At 38.8% G+C, this 23294-nt stretch overlaps 1 protein-coding gene across 4 annotated transcripts; it reads right to left on the bottom strand.

Moving 5' to 3' along the window:
• On the bottom strand, window positions 1-23294 carry lpin1a (lipin 1a). 4 transcript variants are annotated; one of them, XM_041984505.1, is made up of 24 exons: window positions 23142-23294; window positions 19170-19370; window positions 18850-18945; window positions 12221-12317; window positions 11917-12139; window positions 10053-10127; window positions 9802-9894; window positions 9477-9585; window positions 8708-8945; window positions 8078-8230; window positions 7883-7976; window positions 7308-7507; window positions 6933-7026; window positions 6472-6541; window positions 5425-5511; window positions 4916-5008; window positions 4683-4747; window positions 4461-4596; window positions 3826-3974; window positions 3556-3642; window positions 3211-3363; window positions 2927-3041; window positions 2651-2754; window positions 1-2530 (listed from the first exon to the last, which is right to left on the bottom strand). In XM_041984505.1, exons 2-24 carry the CDS (start codon window positions 19359-19361, stop codon window positions 2359-2361), a joined length of 2895 nt encoding a protein of 964 aa, XP_041840439.1. In that variant the 5' UTR covers window positions 19362-19370; window positions 23142-23294; the 3' UTR covers window positions 1-2358. The 4 variants fall into 4 exon arrangements, with proteins under 4 accessions (XP_041840439.1, XP_041840444.1, XP_041840453.1 ...); XM_041984510.1 differs by having other exon boundaries at window positions 9477-9582; XM_041984519.1 differs by lacking the exon at window positions 5425-5511.

The following is a 23294-nucleotide window of genomic DNA, read 5'->3' as shown; positions in this document are numbered from 1 at the left end:
TTTACTAAAAAATGTTTATTTTGCAGATTCAACTACTTTGTTAACAGCTTGCACTGCACACTGCTTATTAGTGCAAAACCACAACTTCACTTGGAAGAAAGCAAACTTGATGTCTACACAGAGAGGGACTGAAAACTAGTCACACATTTAAATTTCTCTTTCACAGAAAGAATTAAATGATATTCATCAAAAGATAACAGACTAGTAAAACTTTTGACACATGGTAACTTTTCATGTGATTTCGCCTTTTTAAAGGCAATGCATCTTTCTTAAAGACCACCCATATAAACATACATCTTAAAGTTACAACAGCATGCTTCAAACAGCATTCAAATTCCTAAAGGCGTGAACATCAACAGTTTTAGATTCAATAAGACGTTCATTCCTGCTTAGTTTTGTTCTAGGCAAAAACAATCACAGTACAGAACCACAGACACAGCAGCCTGTACAGACACTATATAACAGTATAACAGAGACTCAGTCACCATTAATCAGAGGGCTTAATGAGTGTATTCTAGCTTTTCCTTAGAACAGGACACAGTGATATAAACTTTATTTGTTAAAGGAAATTAAGAATAATGAATTACTTTGAGTATTTTTTTTTTACAAAAGTACCAAAAAAAAGCTAAATTATAAAGACTTAATAGCTGGCATGAAATGAGGAAAGAAGTTATCAACATATTCCCTAAAATACTGCATATTAATGTATTGCCTTAGTGGTCACATGGCTAAAATGCCACAACACACAGCAAGTTTGTTTTTTCTTTTTCTTTTCTTTTTTTTTTTTAAACAGAAATTTACAGTAATGCATTTAAATGGATGTACATGCATTTCAATAAGCACCAGTAACAAAAATATTTTAGACATCAGATCACAAGAGCTTTGAAAAAAAGTCAGTTCATATGATCACTGATGTTAACAAATATTATTTACAGTGGTCTCCCCATGTTTAAGTTATATAAATATACAGACATGCTTCCATCTTGGATAAATATGGTACAGTAGTTGTGATTTAATCAAAGGGTAAAAGCATGATAACATAAAAAAAAAAAAAAGTAAAAGAAAAGTTATTGAACTTCCCACTGCATCTATTACAGGAATCTTCAAAAGAGTGGGTAAGTGCAGTAGATAGAAGTGTACTGATATGTGTAGTAACATTACAAAATCGCTTTAGTCCTACCTAGGCTTATTAAATAGTTGCATTGATGAGCATTAGTTCTTTGAATGATGAGTGATTTCCACATTACATTCTCACACACCACTAAACTTCCTTTATTTGCACATGTAAGATAACAAAAAATAATTAAAACATACTAAATTAGTTTGCATTGTTGTGCATTTATCTTGAAAATAATTATTTAACACTATAAAATGTACTATGGCCACAAGTTTCACAGTGGCACGGTCAAAAGACCACACACACACACACACACACACACACACATCGACACACAGACACTGAGCTGGACCTGCAGAAGAGTTTGGCACAGATGGTGTCTGGATACACTATCTGTGCTTTATTTTTCTATTTATATCACCTGGATTATTTGCTGCTCTTAAGTGTTGGGACTCTGCTGCAAAGTGCCCACTGTACCTGGTACAACTTATAACCTAGATTCGGTGTCTCTGCTTACTATTTGTTAGAAATTTTACATGCGATGAGTAAAAAAGTTTCTATTCTTACATAGAAAACATTTAAAAATATATATTGCACCAAGATTTTCACAGATTTATCACTGATTACATGTCAAATTAATTTCTAAGTGATAAGTGTGGGATTGTGGAGAGAATAATACAAACATAAGCATCTCTTACAGAGGATACTATCTTACAGTGCATTTTCTCTATAACGTGTTATTAAGTGTATTTGTTAGTGAGCCAGTGATATATGGGGATCTGTGACCCTGTGTCAGAAGGAACTGTATCAGTTCAATTCAAATTATAATTATCTTTTGTCTTCTTTTCCCTTTTCTTAAGCTTTTTTCCCTACAGCAGCCATTTTATTCCCATTAATACTTATGTTATCTTAGCTTCCAGGACTGCTTGTGTCTCATTACTGAATCAGAAATTAATGATTTGTTAATAAGGGAATTTGGAGAGACATTCATTTACAAAGAATCAGTAGTTGCTTTTACTTCTTTAAAGTGTCATCTTTTTGCCTAAATGCTACCTTCATTTTCCATGTCAGGAAAAGCTTACTGGCTGTTTCCAACATAATTCTTCACTCTAAAACAGTCACTCCTGGGCCAGGCTGCCGGCTTCCAGATGAAGTAGAAAACCACTGGCCTCAGTTTCCTGCCGGTAGTGCAGACAAAAGCAGGAGTTTAGCAGCCTCTGTAATAGATCAATGGGGTTTCTTCAGCTTGTCACAGGAGGTTGCTCATCTTCTTCTTCCTGGCTGGTGCCATCAGGAAGCTCTTTTCTCCAGTAGCTGACCTGATCAAAAGTATCAGATCGGGGGAAGTCTGCTTCCTCATCTTGAACCAGGACTGGGAAGACATGGTCAACCATCTCACAAAGGCGCCCAAAGCTTAGAAAGAGACACACACACACAGACCTTTGGAGCTTACCATGAAAAGATAAAAGTCAAGATGTTCAAACATCAATGTGCACATGTGTTTTCACTCGGGTTATACTGAAGGTTACTTACGAGGAGATATTGGTTTTGGCATGCTCCTGTATCAGCTCTCCCTTGGGATTGACAGTGAAAATCCTGTTCAGAGGAATGCCCACCTCCTTATAGGAATACACATCCTAAAATTACACACACACAGACAATCATAAAACCAAAACACCATTAAAAATCTTTTTTTTTAATTATTCAGCTAATAAGTACTTGAAGTAAATGACACAGAGAAGCAAAAAGTTTCTTGATGTGGTTGTAGCTGAGTGTGTAAGAGTGTGTGTTAGTGGCCAGTAATCTCACCGTAGCTCTGTTACCAAAGGCTGCGTAGAAGGGTTCAGTGTTAGGGTAGAAAAGATGTTTGATGTCTGAGAGACACTCGATCTTGAATTTCTCTGGTTTCTTCTCAATCACCTCCCTACACAACATATAACAAAGCACACATATATGTTCTTCTCTGTCATTGTTTTCTCTATAACTAACCCACATTGCATATATTTGCAAATTTAAAAGCATTTTGCAGCAGTGGAGCTTTTTTTAAAAGAAAGTTAAATCTTATAGTTTTATACACATTGTGTGCATCTGACCTGTGAAAGGCAGAAAAAAGACTGCTGGGGCTGAGCAGCACTGGGCCCATTGGCAACATGGTCCCCCTCTCGTTGACCCAGTGCAGGTATCCTCGTGTCATATCAGCCATGCCGATGGCCCTCGCTGAGCAGTACATGAATTTATATCCATTTCTGTGACAGAGAGAAGGATTTGCTATAGCATATTTAAGCTGAAGAAACCCCCAAAATGCAAAACTTTGCCAATATGCACGTTTAAAGACCTATCACCAATGAAAAAAGCAGTCACTTCAGAGTATTTACACTTTGGAAATGATGCATATCAAAGCAAAATAAGCCTAGAACTAGAGCGAAGACTGCACTCACAGGCTGACTCTGTGGTAGAGCCGTGCAATACCCTGGTGAGTCCAGTCTTTACCCAGCGTGGGGAGGATGTGGCCAAGGGTGTCAGACCTAAAGTGTAACATAAGACAAATTGCATCCCACAATTATTACAGATGTTCCTGAGAGCTACCTTTTGCACAAATGCATGGCTTTTAACATATGCTTAGCACATGTATTAAAGAAAAACCTGTACACAGTCTGACATCTGCTGGTGATAAGCTGGAACTGAAGAGGCCAAGCTCTGTCGCTTACCTGGTAATGGTTCCATCAATATCTGAGATGACTATCTTGTCATCCCAACTCCAAAGATAGATTGTACCATGGCAGCGACAGGTGCCTTGATACTGGGTGGTCACACTGAAAACTACCTCATTAGGACCTTCTTTCAACTGCAGGCTAGCCTGTAAACACACACAAAGAATATATATACAAACGTGAGCACAGACACAAACACACAGGAAAAACAAGGTTAAAATGTTTTCTTAAAGTTCTGTATTCAGTGTTACTGACTCCACATGGGGAAAGCATTCTGTAACACAGTTCACTTACACAGTGTATGATGTACAATACTCATTTTAATGTTGCTAAAAGTCCTTCACAGTTTCAGGGAGGAAGACAAAAAACACTGTCTTGAATTATTGCAGCATTTGTTTTTGCAGTAGGTGAGAATTTTATCTGTAAAGACATGTTTTTGTTTCTGGAAACTGTCTATGAAAATATAGGCCTACAACGTACCTCTGTGTTAGCCATAAAGAATGTGTAACCACAACAGAATTGCTATTAGATAATGCTAGAAGATAATGTTTGGCTGTTGTTCTTCACTAAGAAGTTTCAGAGCTGACAGAAATTAATTTGATGGCATAATTATCTGATTAAAACCACCATACCAGTTGGTCTGAAGAGAGCCGAAGAGTCTTCTTATAACAGACACTTCCGGGACTCAAGAGGGACTCTGACGGACAGGATCCTGTCACCAGATTGGATGACCTGTCCTCCTCATCACTTGATGAGTCATCATTCATCCTGAAAATTCCAAGGTATCCAGTTTGAGAAATATAATTATGTAAAGATGATGCAAGCAAATAGTACATTTGTGTGTCTGAAGTCACCTGTTAACAGAGGTCACACTGAGAGAGCTTTCTTCTCCGTCACCCCCTGCTTCTGTCACTGCTTCCTAAAGAGCACGAAGGACACAACTGGTTCAGTCAACCAAAAGATTACAGAAGGGACACTAACCCTTTGCCTCTAGGCCTTTTTGTTTTCTGATGCTGCAAATGATTCAGTATACACAATCAAGGAAAAGGACAACTTAATTCTTCAAACTTAATGTCTGTAAACTGACCGCCTTGGAGTCACTGTTCCTGCTTCTCCATGAGAACCACCAGCGCCCTCCTTTCTTTGGCATCTTCTCCTTCATGATGTTCTCCACTGATGCCTGAAGATAATGATGCACATACAACTGAAAACTGACTAGAAATGTAACTCAAAACTGACAACAGAAAAAAAGATCAACAACTCAAATGGAAAATAAATAAATGCAAACATCAAATTTCACTGAATTCCAACCTCTCCATAAAAAGGCAGCTGGAAGTGAAAACACAGTGACATGCATGCAAGAGCAAAAGGTGCAAAGAAAAGCTCTGAAAGTCAAAACATCTGGAGATCATGGTTAGACACTAGTGGGAAACAGAAAAAAACTCCAGTGGGACTCACTACAAGGAGAATAAGAAAAACACATGTTACAAGACAGAGAAAGACCACCAGACGGAGCAACGAGGACGACAAAGAAGCAGACACACAAGCAAAAGCATGCTGTGACTAACACTCAAGCAAAGCCTAAAAACATCATACAGGCTGGGAAGTGCTGGAGCCAAACAGACCAGGAAGGCAGTAAGAGAAGAAGCCAAAAGCCGAAAAGACATAACTCAAACACCAGCACTTAACAAACAGAAATGTCAGACAGATGGTGAGTGAAAGAACATGGGTAAATAAAAGAGGAAAATAAAAAGGGAGTAAAGACATGGCATTATTTAAGTGTAGGACAATAGATTAAATGCAATATTTTACTGTGTTTTAAAATGGGCAACTTTGATATGAATGAATGATTTTAGTCTTTTTTACTTGGGACAATGTTAAAATATTCAGTCATGTAAATCCATTCAACAGCCACCTCTTCTGTTTGGTAGAGCAATTTTTTCAGTGACTACAGTGAACTTTCTGAAAAATCTGAGTCATCTCTTTAGCTTGGTTTAGGAAAGTAATACCAAAATTAAGTGTTTGTTATCTCATTACTTTTCCAATTTTAACCATTTCATTATTGTTACCATATTATGGTCAAAAACAAACAAAACACTGATTTAAACTTTAAAGGGTTAAGCTTCATATGAAAAGCCATCACCATTGCCACTTTAGCTACTAGCCTTGAGTTGAATCTTCATGAAACAATAAGGAACTAATGGGGGATTGTCTTTAAATGATTAATGTTCAACCAAAGTAGGTGCTAGGAGTGCACAGGAGAACAGTGATACAGGGGTGTGTGAATACTATAACACATCAAATACCATCTAACAAATAATAATAATAATTGTGGGTGCAAAATAAGTGATTATAGATAGACAGACATAATAGTTTATACATCGCGTGATACATTTAACAAAAACAGAAGATCAAAAATCGGGAAATACTAGTGAATTGAATGAAAACTGCTTGTACGGTAATTTATTGGTAATATTTGTCCTTCAAAATTAAACTGAGATGATTCACTCTTTTGGATAAGGTACACTTTTACTTACTTAGCATGTTATGAAGGCATCTTGCAGATTATACTACATATTTTAAGGCATGCTATACATAAGAAAAGTGGGACTTTTTTATTGATATGCAATGTGGTGGTCTTACCTGTGGCAGGGGTTTCTTGTAGACCTGCATGGCCAACATGACGGGAGCTGCTGTGTTCCAGTTGTAGTACCTGCAACAGGGAGACAGAGAAAGCTACAGCCACCTCTGAGGTCTTTTTCTGCAACTCACATGTTTGACTCTAAAAATGGAAATATGAAGTTTGCAGATATTTAATATTAATAAATGGTCTGTACTTATATAGCACTTTTATCCAAAGTGCTTTACATGTATGTCACATTCACCCATTCACACACTGATGGCGGAAGCTGCCATGCAAGGCGCTCAACCACAACCCATCAGGAGCAATTAGGGGTTCGGTGTCTTGCTCAGGGACACCTCGACATGAGTTCTCCGGGCCGGGATCAAACTGGCAACCCTTGGGCTACAGGACTACCACTCTACCCACTGAGCCATGCCGCCCCAATTTGTTGTGAGTTGTAAATTTAGGAAACAGCACGTACTTGTTTCCTATTTTGACCACCAGGTTAGGGTCATCGATGATTGAGGGATTTTCAGAGAACTGCTGGTAAGAAATTGCTCGCTCCAAAAATTGTTCTGTGGCATGAAACACACATAGTACAGGAAGAACACACACAGATCAACAGACATGTCATTTAAAGACATTTAGTTTTTAAGTAAATTATACACATGTAACTGCTCCCATCACTTTTTACAGCAATAACAATAAGATTGACCTACAACGTCATGATACCGAATATCATAAAGTAGCTAGGATAGGCTCCAGGAAGCTCGAGACCCTATACTGGAGTAAGCCGGTATAGCCAGTTGATGGATGGAAAGATCATAAAGTATTGCTTCCTTGGTCCGGATCCTACCTCTTGTGATCTCCTTGTTGTCAGTGAGTCCTCCACACAAAGAGATAGCCACGTGAGGCAGGTCGCTCATTTGGTCCAACAAACTGTCCACACCACTGTCCATCCCACTGCTGCCTACTGACTGTGGGGACTGGTTAGTACTCCTCACACCCATCATCATCATTTCTGAGTCCCCCCTAATTGAGCTGCAGCCTAGATCACTGAGAACAAAGACAGACAGACACACACACACACAATCTCAGAGATGAGTCTCTAAAAATTACTTTCAGGAAGCTTTTAGTCACGGGTCTAAACTGTCTCTTATATGACAAACCACTATTGCATTCACTAAAAAAAGTGATTTATTGTTCTGATTTTATACAAAGGGGTAGTGACAATTAGATACAGCAATAAAACTTAGACACAAATGATCAGTATTTTGAAAAAAGATGACACAACAGTCTATTTATCTATACTGAACACTTCTTAGAAAATAATAATGGTCACCAGAGTGTAAGAATTACTCTCTGTACACTTGGTGTGTGTATGTAGGATGTATTGAGAGGGCAGGCAAAATTCTGTGTTTGTTAGTGTACCTTTTAGGGAAGTAGAGAGCAGCAACTTCAGGCTCCAGCTCTGTAATGTCATCCAGATATATGCCATCAGCACCAAGGTGCTGGCTTCTCTTTTCTACAGAATACAGCAGCAGAAATGAAAGATGACACTGAGAAACAATGTGAGTCTGAGCAAGAATTCCTTTAAACTGTTTACAGACAAAGAATATGCAGTACCCTTCTTCTTGGTCGGTGAATCAGTCCTTCTGATTGGACTTCCTCTGTTCCTGCTTTCATCCAGATGATCAGGGAGGATCCTCTGCGATACTGAACAGGCTGTTAAACCCTCCATCTCTGCACATAATGGCCCAACATTCTCCACTTCTTTTCCTGAAGGATCAAAACAAACTCATGGTTCATCAGGGATGTAATGATGAATAAGTTCTACAGTTAGTGGATTTACAAGTTGAATCAGACTGTTGACTTATGGTTAAACTACAGCAAAACATGGTATTATCTCAGATTCAAAGACAAGCCTGTGTCTGGGGAATTCAAAATGTGAATATGCATAAAACTACCACTGGAGGTCAGAAAAGTTTTAAATTGAGTGGTGAAAAAATATCTGGGCAGTTCACAACTTGAAAATTGCTTTCGCAGCAGCTCAGGGGGCTTTATCTTTAAATTACCCCAATAATCTCTTATCTTTGAGATATCCAGTCCAAACAAATGACTTTCAGGATTGCCAGAAAGTCACAACACTTTCAATAATGAAAAAGAAAACTTCTCCCATGCATTAGTCACTCTGTAGAAATTTAATTTTAGCCCATTTTTCTTGGAGACCACTGTGGATGTTAACTACACACTTACCATGCTCTTCTCCAGGTGTGTCCCCAGACTTAATATCCAGTCTCACCCTGCCAGCACTTCTATTTTCCTCAGTGTCCTTGTCTGCTTCAACAGTGGTGGTCTCCTCTTGCTGGGGGGTGCATACAGTGATGGAGGGATTCCTGGTGTCACTGATGGCTCTGAAGTGAGTGTTAGCAGTCACTGGGATGGAGAGAGCTGCAGCAGAGTCCTGTTTCTGGTGGGAAGTCAAGAAGGAAGGCTGCAGAGGACAAAGAGACATTTTAACTTTTTGTTTTGTTTTGTTTTAGTACTCTTGTGTGTTATTGTCAGGATTCCCCTCCTTCATGTCTTTATGTTACCTTAAATTTTAAGTATTTAATAGGTTATAATTGTTTGTTTAAGCTGTACAAAAGTGTTAATAAAACATTTTGCTGATGAGGTGCTATAACATCCTGAAGAGACTGCTGGTTGCCTGGCAACTAATAATTACATTAGACATTTTGAATAGTGAGCTAAAGAGGAGATGGTGAAGCTTAAATCTGAAGAAAATATGTAAATAAGCACCCTTTGATTATACCCTGTGTGTATAATCTTGCTTCATAGTCTGTGGAAATCACCTCCCACGCTGTACTGTATTGTGACCTGATCCATAACACTTAATATGAATGCTTGTAGAACCTCTAAAGTCATGACTCTGTTGTGCATATATCAGCTGCTATCATAAGAGAAACCAAACCAACAGATATAGTAACACATTCCCATGTGATGGTGTGTGTTTGTGGTTAGGTACCTGGGCAGCCTGTGGCAGCTCCCCCCAGGTCCACAGCATCTCTGGGTTAGTCTGATTGTTCAGCTCTGAGTCACTCTTTGGTGTTGATGACCGCGAATCATCTTGACTGCTGGCAGAGTGATAATGAGATACCTAATTATGATTGGTCTGCACTTTATAACTATATTTAAAGAATGCCTTCAGACACAATACACAACAGAAGAAAGCAATTGTCTTAATCTTTACTGTTTGTGCACTTTAGTTTTATTCTGTCTCAGAAAGAAAATGCTTTTGTAACACAGTGCATTATATCAGTATTTAGTGAGTTTGGAAATGAAAGTGATACCTAACATGAAAAGAGAATTGGGAAGTCCTCTGAGGACAAGAGATGGACAAACCACAGGGTGGAGGGATGGAGAGAGTCTCTTTAATCACATTACTGCCGTCATACAAAGAAAAACAGACAAAAACAGAAAAAGAGACACAAAGAAGGAAGAAGAAAGTGATTTCCAGATTATTGTCAACTCATTGTGAGGGCAGGAATAATTCAGTCATTGACTTGTGTGAAACAGCTAGAGGCTTCTGTCTAAATTATACCTCTGTAAGCGAGTCCAGTCGTTGATGGGGTGTGTGTTGATGTTGGCTTTAGACTCCTGATGGCTGTACACTGATCTGATCACAAACACACATGCAGAAAATGTAATTAACACACAGTGCACAAACTCATCACAACTGTTTCATAGCACAAAAGCCATAAGAAGCTTTTGTTTCATCCTCAGTTTGAAAGATAAATCATTTTTATTCAACTGAAACCATAGATCTGAAGTCTGAAGTCGGCTTTGAAAAGCACATTCATCAAGGACAGTATGGAGCCTGACATGAAGCAGACACACATTCTTCAGTGTCCTCAAGGGATTTAGGAATTTTCCCGGCCCACTGTGTGGTAAGCTTCCTAATAAAGGCTCTGAACCCCTGCAGTAAGGGTGGCTCTGTGAGCCATTATTTTAAACAGACAGAAGCACTGTGGGAACAGAACAAATCTCTGGAGCACGCCCAACCAGCAGAGATGCTTTTCAAAAGGTTGAAGACGTAAACACTAACATGCACAAACTAGCAGTCTCCCACATCAAATCCCTTAATAGTTTACAAGTGTTTGCTCCACTGAAATTATGTCACCAAACGTGGACTCAAGGTAAATCTGTCCTTCTCAACTGGCTGAACAAATGTTTCTAAAAGACACAAAGACAAAGTCTAGTGATTTTCCTGATTGTTGTTTTTATGTCATAGATACTTTAGTAGAGCACTTGACAAAGGTATAATGGTAGACTACATTTAATTGCTTTCAAATCATAATCTAATTTCTTCATAATCATAATCAAAAACAAAATCCTAACAAGCCAAAGAGGAGATCTGTTATGCATCACAAAGCTCCTAGAATGGTGTGGCTTTTGGCCAAATGCATTCTAATATGCTCTTAAGATGCTGATGTGCAATCATCTGAAAGAGATACCATCCATGAGGCACAGTAGAGGAGGGGTGATGGACTTGTTGTACAGCCACGTGACCTGTAAGTTGACCATGAACTCCACCATATATCAAATATTTCTGTGTAACACGTAAAGCTTGGCCAAAAGTGAGCTCATGAAACCGGATAATGAGTTCAGTCACTGCAACAAATTTTAGACCTCAACCTCTCTGAAATACTGTGGTTGGACCTTTAGAGAGTTGTGCATAATGAATGCCAGCAGATGTAGTAAAGATGAGTGGTTCAATTGTCCTCTGTAACAATAGATTGATGACTTCATTACAGAAAATAAATACTACTAGTTTTAATGCTGATGCTGGTTCCACAAGCTATTAAATCACGGGTGTGCATAATTTATATATACTTACTAACAGATACCTATGTGTGAGTATGTGTTTGTCAATCTGACGTTGTATTCATCTGATTTTAAGACCTGATGAAAACCATATTTACAGTATCTATTCATTTGTTCTATTCTGATATATACAACTTTAAAAGTGAAAAGACTAATCTATGTATGTAACAGAATGCAGTTGTAGCTGGTGTCATAATATTACAGACACTGTCTATCTGGCTGTACACTATCATTTCTGTCTGGATCAAATATTTGACACAGAGCTGTAATTTCATCATATTTCAGTCAGAATGAACAGAATTTCTTTTGTATTGGCTTGTTTTTGTATTTTTTTCCCTCTGATTCATGTGGTGCAGATATGCGTCATTCTTTTAGGCATCCAGAACAACACATATGCATGAAAAACACATACACAGTTTCTCCACTTAACACAATGTGAGAGCTTATTGACAGCAGCCCCACTGCTTTACAAACAACATTGTGACTGCTGACAAAAGTTGTTTTCCTCAGAAACAGAAAAAGCTAACTGCCATTTAAGCTCAAACACACACAATTGCACACACTTTCTCGTGAACACACACCTGCTGCTGTCCCCTTCCCTCTCCTCATCTGAACTTAAGTCGATAGTGAACATGTTCTCATCCTCTGAGAACTCATCTGCGCTCTCTTCTCTCCTCCCTCCTGCTCCTCCACCTCCCTCTGGCCTTGCCTTCTTCCTCCTCTTTCTCCTCTTTTTGTTTGTCCCTCCATCCCCATGCTGCGTACCCAGGCTTTGGACAGGAAGTGAGCTGGAAGGGATGGTGTCTATGTGATAAGAGAGTGTAGCATTAATACAGTTTCAGTAGCACTAATTCCAGTATTTCCTTTTGTTTCAGCTGATGTTACCATGGTGATGAGAAATGCCCCTGCCCAGCTTGGACTGCATCAACTCTTCCCCTGTCGACATGATTGGTGATGTTGCAAGGTAGGATGGAACCACTTCCTGTTGACAGGGGACATGACATTATTGCGGCGACATGCGAGGCTGTTAATATGATAAGAAACTATGATTAATTCCTTTATCAGTTGGCATTAAAAGTACTTTATTTCTCTGAAGTGACCCCACAGGTGCACATCTGTTTTTATATATTTACACTTAATGCCATGCTCATTCAAGTATCTAACCCATTATGATTTTTAGAAATTTACTGGTTGTGAAGTAATGATCTCACTTTCAGGCTACAAATAGTAAATAAATTGTTTTTTTTAAAAGTAAAATGTTCCAATTCCCAAAAAACAAAAAAACTCACATGCAGGCAACTCTAAAAAGGAATATAAAAGGTAACATAGGAAGTTAAGGTCACTGGACACCACTCACGTGTGTGTGCCTACTAATAAACACCAAATTCTATGAGTCAGAGAAGCAGAGTTATTGGTAACTGAGGAAAACGTAAATTAAAAAGCCTTATGAAATATCATTTCTAACACTAGCTGAACAATCAGAGTAGGCTGGGTTTTTCTAAATGTGGACCTTTACATGGACGGGAGCTAGATCCAGATGTTTTAAAAACAAGATGTGAAACAGGATTGCACAAAATGAGAAAACATTTTTAACATAAATATAGATCCACAAAAAAAAAAAAAAAAAAAAAGAAAAAATGATTGCAGCATGCAGGTTTTATTATTAAACAATGGAATCCAGCTCCTTTGAGACCTTTCACTGGAATAAGCAGGTAATCAGGTATAGACAGATAGATGGATCTAAATATCAAGTTTAAAAAAGTGCAAAACAGCTGCAGCAGGCAGAGTTCACATAAAACATTGAGAGCGCAGTCATTTTAGACAACGAGAGAAAGGATTAAATGGGGCACCAACTTGACACTATGGCCATACATGTAAGTACTAACATGCAAGCATTTGTTGAGTTTGAGCATTTTAGTTTAGTGCCTTTGCATTCTAACAATTGTTTAACAGTGCCTTAACTCTTATACAGCTGGGGTGATACCTCCCATTTAGGCTAGTCCTCTTGTGATATCTGTATAAAATGTCAGGTATGCAAAGCAAAGTTGTTGAGATTTTGCTGTTTGAGACAGAACGGTGGCCCAAAAGATCAGCAGAAACTCAGTGACGGATTAGACTGAAATGCTTTGGGGTTTTTTTACACGTTTCTACATAATCTGAAGAGAATTTGGGTTTAGGCCCAGATTAGATAAATCACACAGATTTACTCATCAGAGTTGCACTGCTGTGACGATGGCTGTGGAATAAAAAGAGAGACAGAGAGGGGGAGACAGAAAGAGGGAGTAAAAAGACAAAAAGATGATCCGAACAGCACAGGCTGGCACACAGTGCACGTGTTATAAGGCAGTCCAATTCAAAGATAGGAGAGGATAAGGGACACTGGTCAAAATTTTGACTATGCAAGGTCACAGCACCTCTGCTCTGAGCTCTTCCCATCCTGAGAAAATCCATTAAAACAGATTAAAAATCCTTTCTAATTTTCAAACTTTGTGCAAAAGACACAAACTATGTGTGTGTGTGTGTGTGTGTGTGTGTGTGTGTGTGTGTGTGTGTGTGTGTGTGTGTGTGTGTGTTTTTCTTTATAATTTTTTTATCCAAGCAGAAGACTAGCAGCACAGATAGTTATTTTACCTTTATTAGAGTGTGGTGAATGTTTAAAATGTTGTATGAGCCGTTCGCCCTCATATTTACCACAATGCGATGAAGGTAGTTAAAAGGTAAACTGATGAGAAAAACATTTAGGATAATTACACTTTTTATGGCCTTCATCTAGAAGATGCATCAATCACATGTGTTTTTTTTTTTCTTTTACTTTCTTTTTTTAAAACCACAGGTTTGTAAAGACTCCTGTAAAGACTGAAGATGTGATTGTTTCATGTGCAGCAGGATCTACAGTATTTACTAACGCACAAGTTCTAACAAATCCTCTGGCTTAACATTTTGCCCTGAGGTGGTAACTGAGAAAACATAAGTGTGTTAGGGTAGGAGTGCACAGAGCTACTGGGCTTGATGCCAAATAGTTCTTTAAAAATGTTGAGCTTTCCACATTCAGATTAGTGAGATAATCACTGAGACCATTATTTTGGGATGGAAGAAAGCGACTCATGAAATGACAAATGCTCCAGCTTTCACCTCAGACAGCCTGTGCTTTAGTGATGGATGACTACTGGCCGGATGTTTTATGCCTTTGTCCTGATCCTTGTTTAAAATATGTTCAGTATGTCGGTCTGATCTTCTGCCTTCCAGTCTGTCTGGACTGTGCACACATGAGTGACCACTAAACTTCTGAGTGCAGTCTGTACCCAACACACATGACAGAGGGGGAAATGGGCAGACCTATAAATAGGTCTCTGGTGGTTTTCCACTCTCTGGAGTTAAGGAGAGGATTTGACACTAGATCCAAACAGCATAACAGACATGGGCAAATTTAATTTGCAAATATATTTCCCTTGCCAGGACTTAAAATGTAAAAGATGTTTCTCGTCACCCTCTGTTAAAGGGACATTGTGTAATATTTTCTGTTGTTTACTGACCAAAAGCTATGTCTGCATGTATATATGTGTTATTATTGGTGTATTATGACCTCCGCTAATGATCTGACACATTCTCGTAAGCAAAGAATTTTTGATTTGTGTACACATATGATGGGTAATCCAGCAGGAAAGCGCCATGACAGTCTGCCACCTTGAAACTACAGCCGCCGGCAAGGGACAAATAGTACCAACATGGAGTCCCTGTGAGCCAGCACACAGTGATTGAGACGCTGGAGAAGATAAATGAGTGAGGCTTACTACTGGAAAATCTGTTAAATTTTTATTGACAAAAATGCAGCAGCAGCACGGGAGCTGTTTTCACCATCGGCATCACCAAGAAGGATAAAGATTTTAAAAGGGTTGCTATAGTTACCAGTTTTATCCTTGACAAATAAATCAATGGTATGCTGCCTAAATGAGCCTAAAGCATAAGCTTGTTACATACTCCACAAGAAGCGAGAAGTTTGTTCTTGTTCTGGAGGCTGCAAGAATAACAACAACAAAAAAAATTGTATTGGTCCAGTCAACTCATATTTCAGATTACTACAGGAGGGGTGTCTGTGATATTATGTGCAATGAACAGCTGACCTGGTTATTTCATGTTTAATGAGAAATTTCGTCTGTGGCCGGGCGGGGTTGTGCATGCGGCGGTATCGGTATGCAAATCCCACGTGCTGTTTACATTTATGTACTTCATTTACGTACATCAATCAGCTGTTTATTAAAACTATCTGTTCGCATCAAGGGAAATGTGGAAGCCACAACTTTCCCCTTTATTCTTTTCTGTGTTAACCACGCCCACCTCAAATGTCCGACCAATCACACAATATTTCTCAGAGCCCCACGAGAAGAAAGTTCTGCTCAGCTGGTGTGTCGAGAACTGTCACCATTCACATCCGCGAGAGCAAAATGATGTAATTTTGTTCTTGTGGCCTCAAGAACAAGAAAAAAGTTTGAACACAGACGATGGAAAAATGTCAGTCTTAGTCTTACTGGACCTCAGTGCTGCATTTGATGCAGTTGCCCACAATATATTGCTTAAACGACTGGAGAACTGGGTGGGCCTCTCTGGTACGGTACTACATTGGTTTAAATCCTATTTAGAAAATGGAAAGTACTTTGTGTCAATAGATAATTTTACATCTGAGCAGACAAGAATTACATGTGGAGTTCCCCAAGGTTCGATCCTGGGGCCTCTTCTGTTTAACATCTACATGCTCCCACTGGCACAGGTCGTAAAGAAAAACAAAATTAGTTACCATAGCTACGCAGATGATACACAGATATGTATTACAATGTAACCAGGAGACGAGGCCCCGTACAGGTTCTTGGTAAATGCATTGAGGAGATTAATGACTGATAAATGGATGTATAAACTTTCTTCAGTTAAACAAAAACAAAACTGAGGTGATTCTATTTGGAGCCAAAGAGAAACGATTAAAGGTCACCACAGAGCTTGAGTCTATATGCCTAAAAACCACCAACCAGGCCTGAAATCTGGGTGTATTGATGGACTCAGATCTTAACTTTGAGAAACACATTAAGGGAATTACAAAATCAGCCTACTATCACCTTAAGAACATATCAAGGGTAAATCTGATGTCTCAGCAGGACCTGGAAAAACTAGTCCATGCTTTCATCTTTAGTCGGCTTGATTATTGTAACAGTGTTTTTACAGGTCTACCTAAAAATTCAATTAGACACCTGCAACTTATTCAGAACTCTGCTGCTCGAGTCCTCACTAAGACCAAGTGGATCACATCTGTCCAGCTCTGAGGTCTTTACACTGGCTGCCTGCTCGTCAGAAGATAAACTTTAAAGTTCTGCTGCTGGTCTATAAAGCTCTGAATGGTTTAGGACCAAAATACATCAGTGACCTCTTGACCCATTATGAACCTGCCAGAACCCTCAGGTCATCTGGTTCCAGTTTCTTATCAGTTCCCAGAGTCAGAACCAGACATGGAGAAGCTGCATTTAGCTTCTATGCTCCACATGTCTGGAACAAACTCCCAGAAAGTCTCAGATCAGCTGAAACCCTCAGTTTATTTAAATCCAGATTAAAGACCCACCTGTTCTCTGCTGCATTTCAGTAGTTTTTATTTTGAAGTCAAAATCTACATCTGGTTCTTTTAAGCTGGAATCATGTTTTAATATTGTCTTTCCCCACACTGGAATTTTATTTCTTGCATTTTATCTATTTTATTTTAGCATCTTCCTTCTGTTTTTATTTCATTAATTGCATGTCTTTTAATCTTTGTTTTTTTAATGCACTTGTATTGCTTTCTGCACCCTGCTGTAATGTTTTATGTAAAGCACTTTGAATTGTCTTGTACATGAAATGTGCTATACAAATAAATTTGCCTTGCCTAAAGCCTGACTAAAATCCTGTGGGACGGCTTTACAAGCTGGTTTTTACTGTGACAAAAAGCCGGTGCTGTGTCGAGGCCAGTTTTCCTGTCAAGAACCGTTACCCCTGTGAGAACCATTCTTCCTTCTAAACAGAGGGATGATATCTGAGTTTGATGGGATGGGGTTTGCAATATTTATGAAATCATGAACCTCTTCACCTGAGTGAACACTCCATGAACTATCGGGTGATGTGCTTTCATCTGTGTCGTCGAGGCTTTTTAAGGTTCGTTGTTGTAATACGTGTTTGAGAAAGTGAGGCGCTAGAATGCAATACACTATTCCAACGTCAGATGGAAGTAATTCTTACACAATGTCCCTTTAAAGATTAAAACATGCTGATTGCACGTACTGATTGACTTTAGAAAATTTGCTTCCACTCTTAGAGTCAGAAAGAAGGAAGGAAGAATTAGACCAATGTATTCCATCAGATAAGGAATTACAACAAATCTTCTCAGATGGTGAAATGTTCCCCTTAATTCATCATTAAGGAACACAGCCACTTTTTCTCATTACTTCCTGCTTTGTATCCCATGTCTCCCTGCCTATCATTTCACAATCAAAACAAACAAAGAAATGTCCGTTTAATCTATTTCCTGTTGCGATTGTATTTGTGCTGCAAAAACTTCCATGTAACTTCATGCTTAACATGAAATATGATTAAGTCAGGATTTTCCTATTGTGTTACTCAGATTCCACATAAATCCAGTTGGACAGACACCTTCTGCTTCATGAGACTGAAGCTAAACAGCAGCCAAAAGATATTATATGAACTGGAAGTTTGCCAACAACTATCTCCTAATCTGATCTGTCACTGCACAACCAGCCCTCTGCCCACATTGTCTTTGTTTTCAGCTCTAAAATTATCACAGAACTACAAAACAAAGCCCATTCCCATTCATGTCTCTGTTAATACTTCCATATGTTATGTATTTTAAGTACATATCCTTCTGGTTGAACTCCGGTGCTGTTTTTGACATACTAGGGTTATGGCCAGTCTCTGAATTAATGCATGCATAAGATCCCAGCATATGTAAACATGTAAACATGCAGCTCATTTAGAGACATTTAAATTCATTTGTGCACAGTAATATATTAAAACATTACAAACTGTCCACTGCTTGTGTAATATTGTGCGTAGACTAGTCTGACTGACCAGCATCTGTTTCTGTCTGTCCTGTAGTTTTATTTCCTGGGAACTTAATCATGCTAGCCAATGGGACACCACAGGATAACAGTGTTTTGTCTTATTGCTTTATTTATATTCCACCTGGTATGTTAAAATCCTTTGTAATCTATTTGTACTTTGGTACAAATAGAGCATAATGACTTTGTCTATGCCTAAATCAACAGATAAGGTACTTCTCTGGATTTCTTCCTCCTCCTCAAGTGATTTTATCTGTATTTACATATATACTTACCATAGCATACACATATACAAGCAGACCTAATCAAACCTGCGGCAATTATAGCTTACATTTCATAACATGCATGTCTACAATTTACTGCCTGTTCTCTTCTATATATATGTGTGTTTATTGACTTGGCGTAACGTCCTTGTAAATTATTACTCACCAGTTTGTTCTCTGTCTCTTTGACGAAGAAAGCCTCTCCATTCTCTCCCAGCTTCATGTGCAAACTCACCGGCTCTCCATTAATCTCTATGTCCACCTGTAAGACAGAATAAAGAGTCCTTAAGCATTTATTATAAACCTCGTTAACATCTTTTAAAGAAGTTCTTGTTTAGGTTTAAGTTTATTTTTACGTAAGTCATCCATCATCCAGGTAAAAGACCAGAAGACTTAGCTCTCAAATGACTTTTTATCTTTGCAAAGAACATTTTAAGATCTAAAGTGGGGGATAGTGTTGGGGTAGAAACAATACTATGATCTCACCACTTTCTCACGAGATCGCAGCACACCCATCTTTCCGAACCGAACGTGGAAAGGGGAGCACTGCAGGGAGCCATCAGGTTGCCGGACCACAATGACATCTATACATCCAGACAGCGTTGCAGGGTTGAGTCCTCTGTACAGCTCCTTGACCTGCACAAACACCTGGCCCGCCAGCTGACCCACATAGTTCATGGTCTGTAACTGGTGACAGAAAAAGAAATGCATTTTCAACTTTTTCTGTTAAATGAGATTATATTATATTTTCAATATTTATATTATTGTAAAATAAAGCCAAACTATCATCCTGCCACATTAAAAGACATTATTGATCTTCTGTAAGTTGCTGCCCACACACGACAGGAAGCTTTGCAAAGTCAGATGTCTTTTCTCTGCTCTTGTGATGCTGTTGAGTGTGGTGGATGTTTGTGAGTATGATGATGTGAGTGTGCAGAAACAATCTGATGAAAAAAAAACCCAAGAATTTTTCAGGTTTATCTTCTATTTGCTGAAAACAAAACCATAAGAAAATCTCAAAGAGTGGCTTTTCATCTCTGTGGTGCTAACACAGTCCTTCAACAATAAGATTGATCTTTTAGGGGTATGCATGTCTTTCTGATACACAACCTCTAATGTTTTATGTCTACCATGCCAAAACACCCAGAGAGATGCAGACAGCAAGATGCATTTGCTGGGCTGAGAGATGGGGGTGTTTGTATCAGAGAGCGAAAGAAAGGAACAAAAACAGAACATCTAACATCCAGACAAACTTAGTAGTATTAAGAATTCTTTATTTGTTGATACACTGATGTTTTATGCAGTCATTTATAAATGTAAGGAAACTCTGTAAACATTTGGAAGGTCTGTTTCTGCCCTTTGAGCGTCACTGTTAGGGTAATACCAGTTAATGGCCCTACAGACATGATAACTTATTCATAGGAGCAACTGTGGGTATGACATCATTGGGAGTGCATGGTAAACATATATTTTTAGTCAGACCTATACCTTTCACAATTATTACATAACTGTCTCTTTGCAGTTATTGGACCTGATTATCATTTTGCATAAAAGTCTCCATGAACCTGCATAAAAAGCTGCTGGACCAAACTCACAAGTCATACTTCATCAGCTCATTTAAATTTCACACATTTGTTGATCAATCAGCTGTTGCCCTTGGTGCATTCTATTCCCAGGGAAGAAGCTTGTTAGATATGAGAGCATGAAGGGCAGACATCAGAGCACATAGGACTGAGAGTAAGCTGCTATCTGCCTTGCATACAAGTAAATTGACCAATCTCATGTCTTTTTGTCCATGACTTGTTGTTGCTGTCAGAGCCTCCATGTGAAACAGATGGGTCGTGAATGTGTTTCTGTTTAGGAAAAGTGGACTGTTCCCACTCTTGCGGCCCCAAGCACAACACCTTCATTGAAACTTAGCATGTTCACCCAGGCATTGAGCCTCCATCAATGTCAGCAGGAACCAGAGCCAATAATTAAACAGATTGCGGAGTAGTTTAAAGTGGGACTTAATGAAAATCAAACACAATCCCACTGCACTCACAAGCCAGATGTCAATGAGTCTTTTTCAACCAAAGGGGGTTTAATTAAATCTTATGTTTTTGCTGCTTACAAAGGAGGATTACTAGCCTGAGAAATTATCATCAGGAGACTAAAAGAATTCATGAAAAGAATCTGAGAGTGGCATTACAGAGGGAGGGAAAGACTTGCATTAAAATGAAAACTCAATAAAGACACAAACACAAAATATGTGATCAGGGGTTTGTTTACATTGCAGAATGACCTTTAAAATATCCACCTGCCACTGCTTGTGCTGACTCAGACTGTTGAATCCTCTCACTCTCTCTCTCTCTCACACACACACACGCACCTACACAAACACACACACACACATTACATCATGTGTAGGGGACAGATGGTCTCATATTTTAACAAATAATAAAAGTATTGCAGTTAGGGGTTCTTCTTGAGCGCTAATGGTTTAGCTCTGTCATGCTGTACATCAGCCCCACTGCACACCATAGTTAAATGTGGTGTGCAGCGTGGAAAAAAATATATATCTGTTTAATTTATTTTTTTTAAACAGAGATAATTTGAATTTTTCTTGGTCCTGATGAGTTAGAGAAACAATTAGTGATGTTACAAAACTACCTGTATGGCTAGATACTGTTACATACAGATACATAACTTGCTCAATAAAGGAGAGTCGGATAATTTCACCTGTTAGCCTCAATTCATTATAGATTCATTTTCTTTGTATCAGCGATAACAACATGAACATGTGCTCATTAATGTACATACCAATGCCCTGAGTTAACTGTAAACATTGGCCCTGTGCAAACAGATGCCTCCATTTACACACACACACACACACACACACACTCACATGCTTAAGTTTGGACAGCTGTCTTTAATTGAGCATTTAATAATTACTATTCAGATTTTAAAAGTCTGATACTGTCATTAGGAAACCAGTTCATACCTAACCTCGACTTTAACCTAGCCTAAAATCAACTCGACCTCAAATCAGAATCCGGGATTGGACTAAAACCTCAAGGTCAGGTTTCGGTTTACATAAAGTCTACTGGGTGATGTAAGGTTGATATTCAGTGTAGAAAAAGAAGCTGTTGAGAAGATCCATTTCATTTCAATCGAGTGTGTAAGAGTAAGGAAGCATATCAAATGTGCAGGGCAAGAACTCTTAGGGACTGGGTTTGGAAAACCCTGATTGAGACAGAGTGAAGCCATTCATTCTGCACATGCTCAATGAGGCTTTTTCTCTGCCTGTGAAAAGGAGCAGGACATCTACACCGTTATAAAAACTTTCCAAAAAACATATTTTGATGTATAAAAGTAACTTTCTTTAGTGACAGAGAATCTGGTTTAAATTAAACAACCTTTATGCTGCAAGATAAAATAACACGATATGAAACTATTACTACAGACTGGTTTACCATATGTACTTTGACACAAAGCATTGGGTTAACCAAAAATATGAAGATTCACAAACAAAACTTTCAGTAAATGAAGCCAAAGCAACGGTATTACCACAAACCCATAACCTAAAGTCTCTTTTCCTCAACATTTACACACGCACGCGCAGCACGCATACAAAGAGAGAGAGAGAGAGAGAGAGATCCTTGCCCACTCTTCCAGGACATCGCTGTTTAACAGCCAGTCACACTGCTTCCCTATTATGTAATAGCCAATCACGAGACAGCTACTAGGGTCACTGTGTGTCATTCAACGGTATGCTGTAAAAGAAAGAACCAAACATTAAAATAAACAGTTATAAATGTCCGCTGTTATCACTAAAACAGCGGGACTTGCTCTGCTTTCTACTGTGCATGAAAAGTGAGTTAAGAGAAAACATGACTTTCAGCATTTCTACAGACCACTACAAGCAAGGAGGTGACAGGGAGGTCAGAGGGGCTAAGAGATTTACAGATGATGAAGCCAAGGATTAGCCTATTATTAAATCTAGTTAAAGTGGCTGGAGCAGCGATGTGATGCTCCAGGATTGTTGGTTGTTACACCTGAATAAAAACAAGCGTAGATATGAATGAAAATCACCTAAGCGTGGCATCGTTTTCTTTCAGAGTATTTATTACCCTTTTTTTGCGAGGTACTAGACAATACAAAGAGAAGTCATTATATTGTTTTGCTTGACATTCAAAATTATGTTGAACCTAAAAAGCGCGCAGAAAATAAAACGCAATGCATGAACGCGGGGTACATATGAAGCTCGTAGTATGTGGCCTGTATGTCGACATGTAAACATCTGCACGCAGGGTGAGGCTCTGCAGTCTACAGTCATTCAGTCAGATATTAATATACGCAGAAACAACTCAGCCCTACGGGTTACAGTAAACCGGGTAAACTGGCTTTATTAATGCTTAGAGCTCACGATTTGAATATACGACAGCATGTTAAAATAATAATTCTGTCATTGCTTACATTATTTATGGACGTCGCTCTTCACTCCGGGATATATCATTCAGTTTTTCCACCAGGGTCCTCGGTCGTTTTTACTACGCGTCAGTCCCCAAATCAAACATGGTCGGTTACCTTCAACATCCTTCAACCCCACTGACATCTGATCTTGAATCC

This window comes from Melanotaenia boesemani, chromosome 1 (genome assembly GCF_017639745.1).
Source record: "Melanotaenia boesemani isolate fMelBoe1 chromosome 1, fMelBoe1.pri, whole genome shotgun sequence".
In the NCBI taxonomy this organism is placed as follows: domain Eukaryota; kingdom Metazoa; phylum Chordata; class Actinopteri; order Atheriniformes; family Melanotaeniidae; genus Melanotaenia; species Melanotaenia boesemani.
Note: the sequence above shows the minus strand (reverse complement) of the source record. Positions and strands in the feature narration are given on the sequence as shown.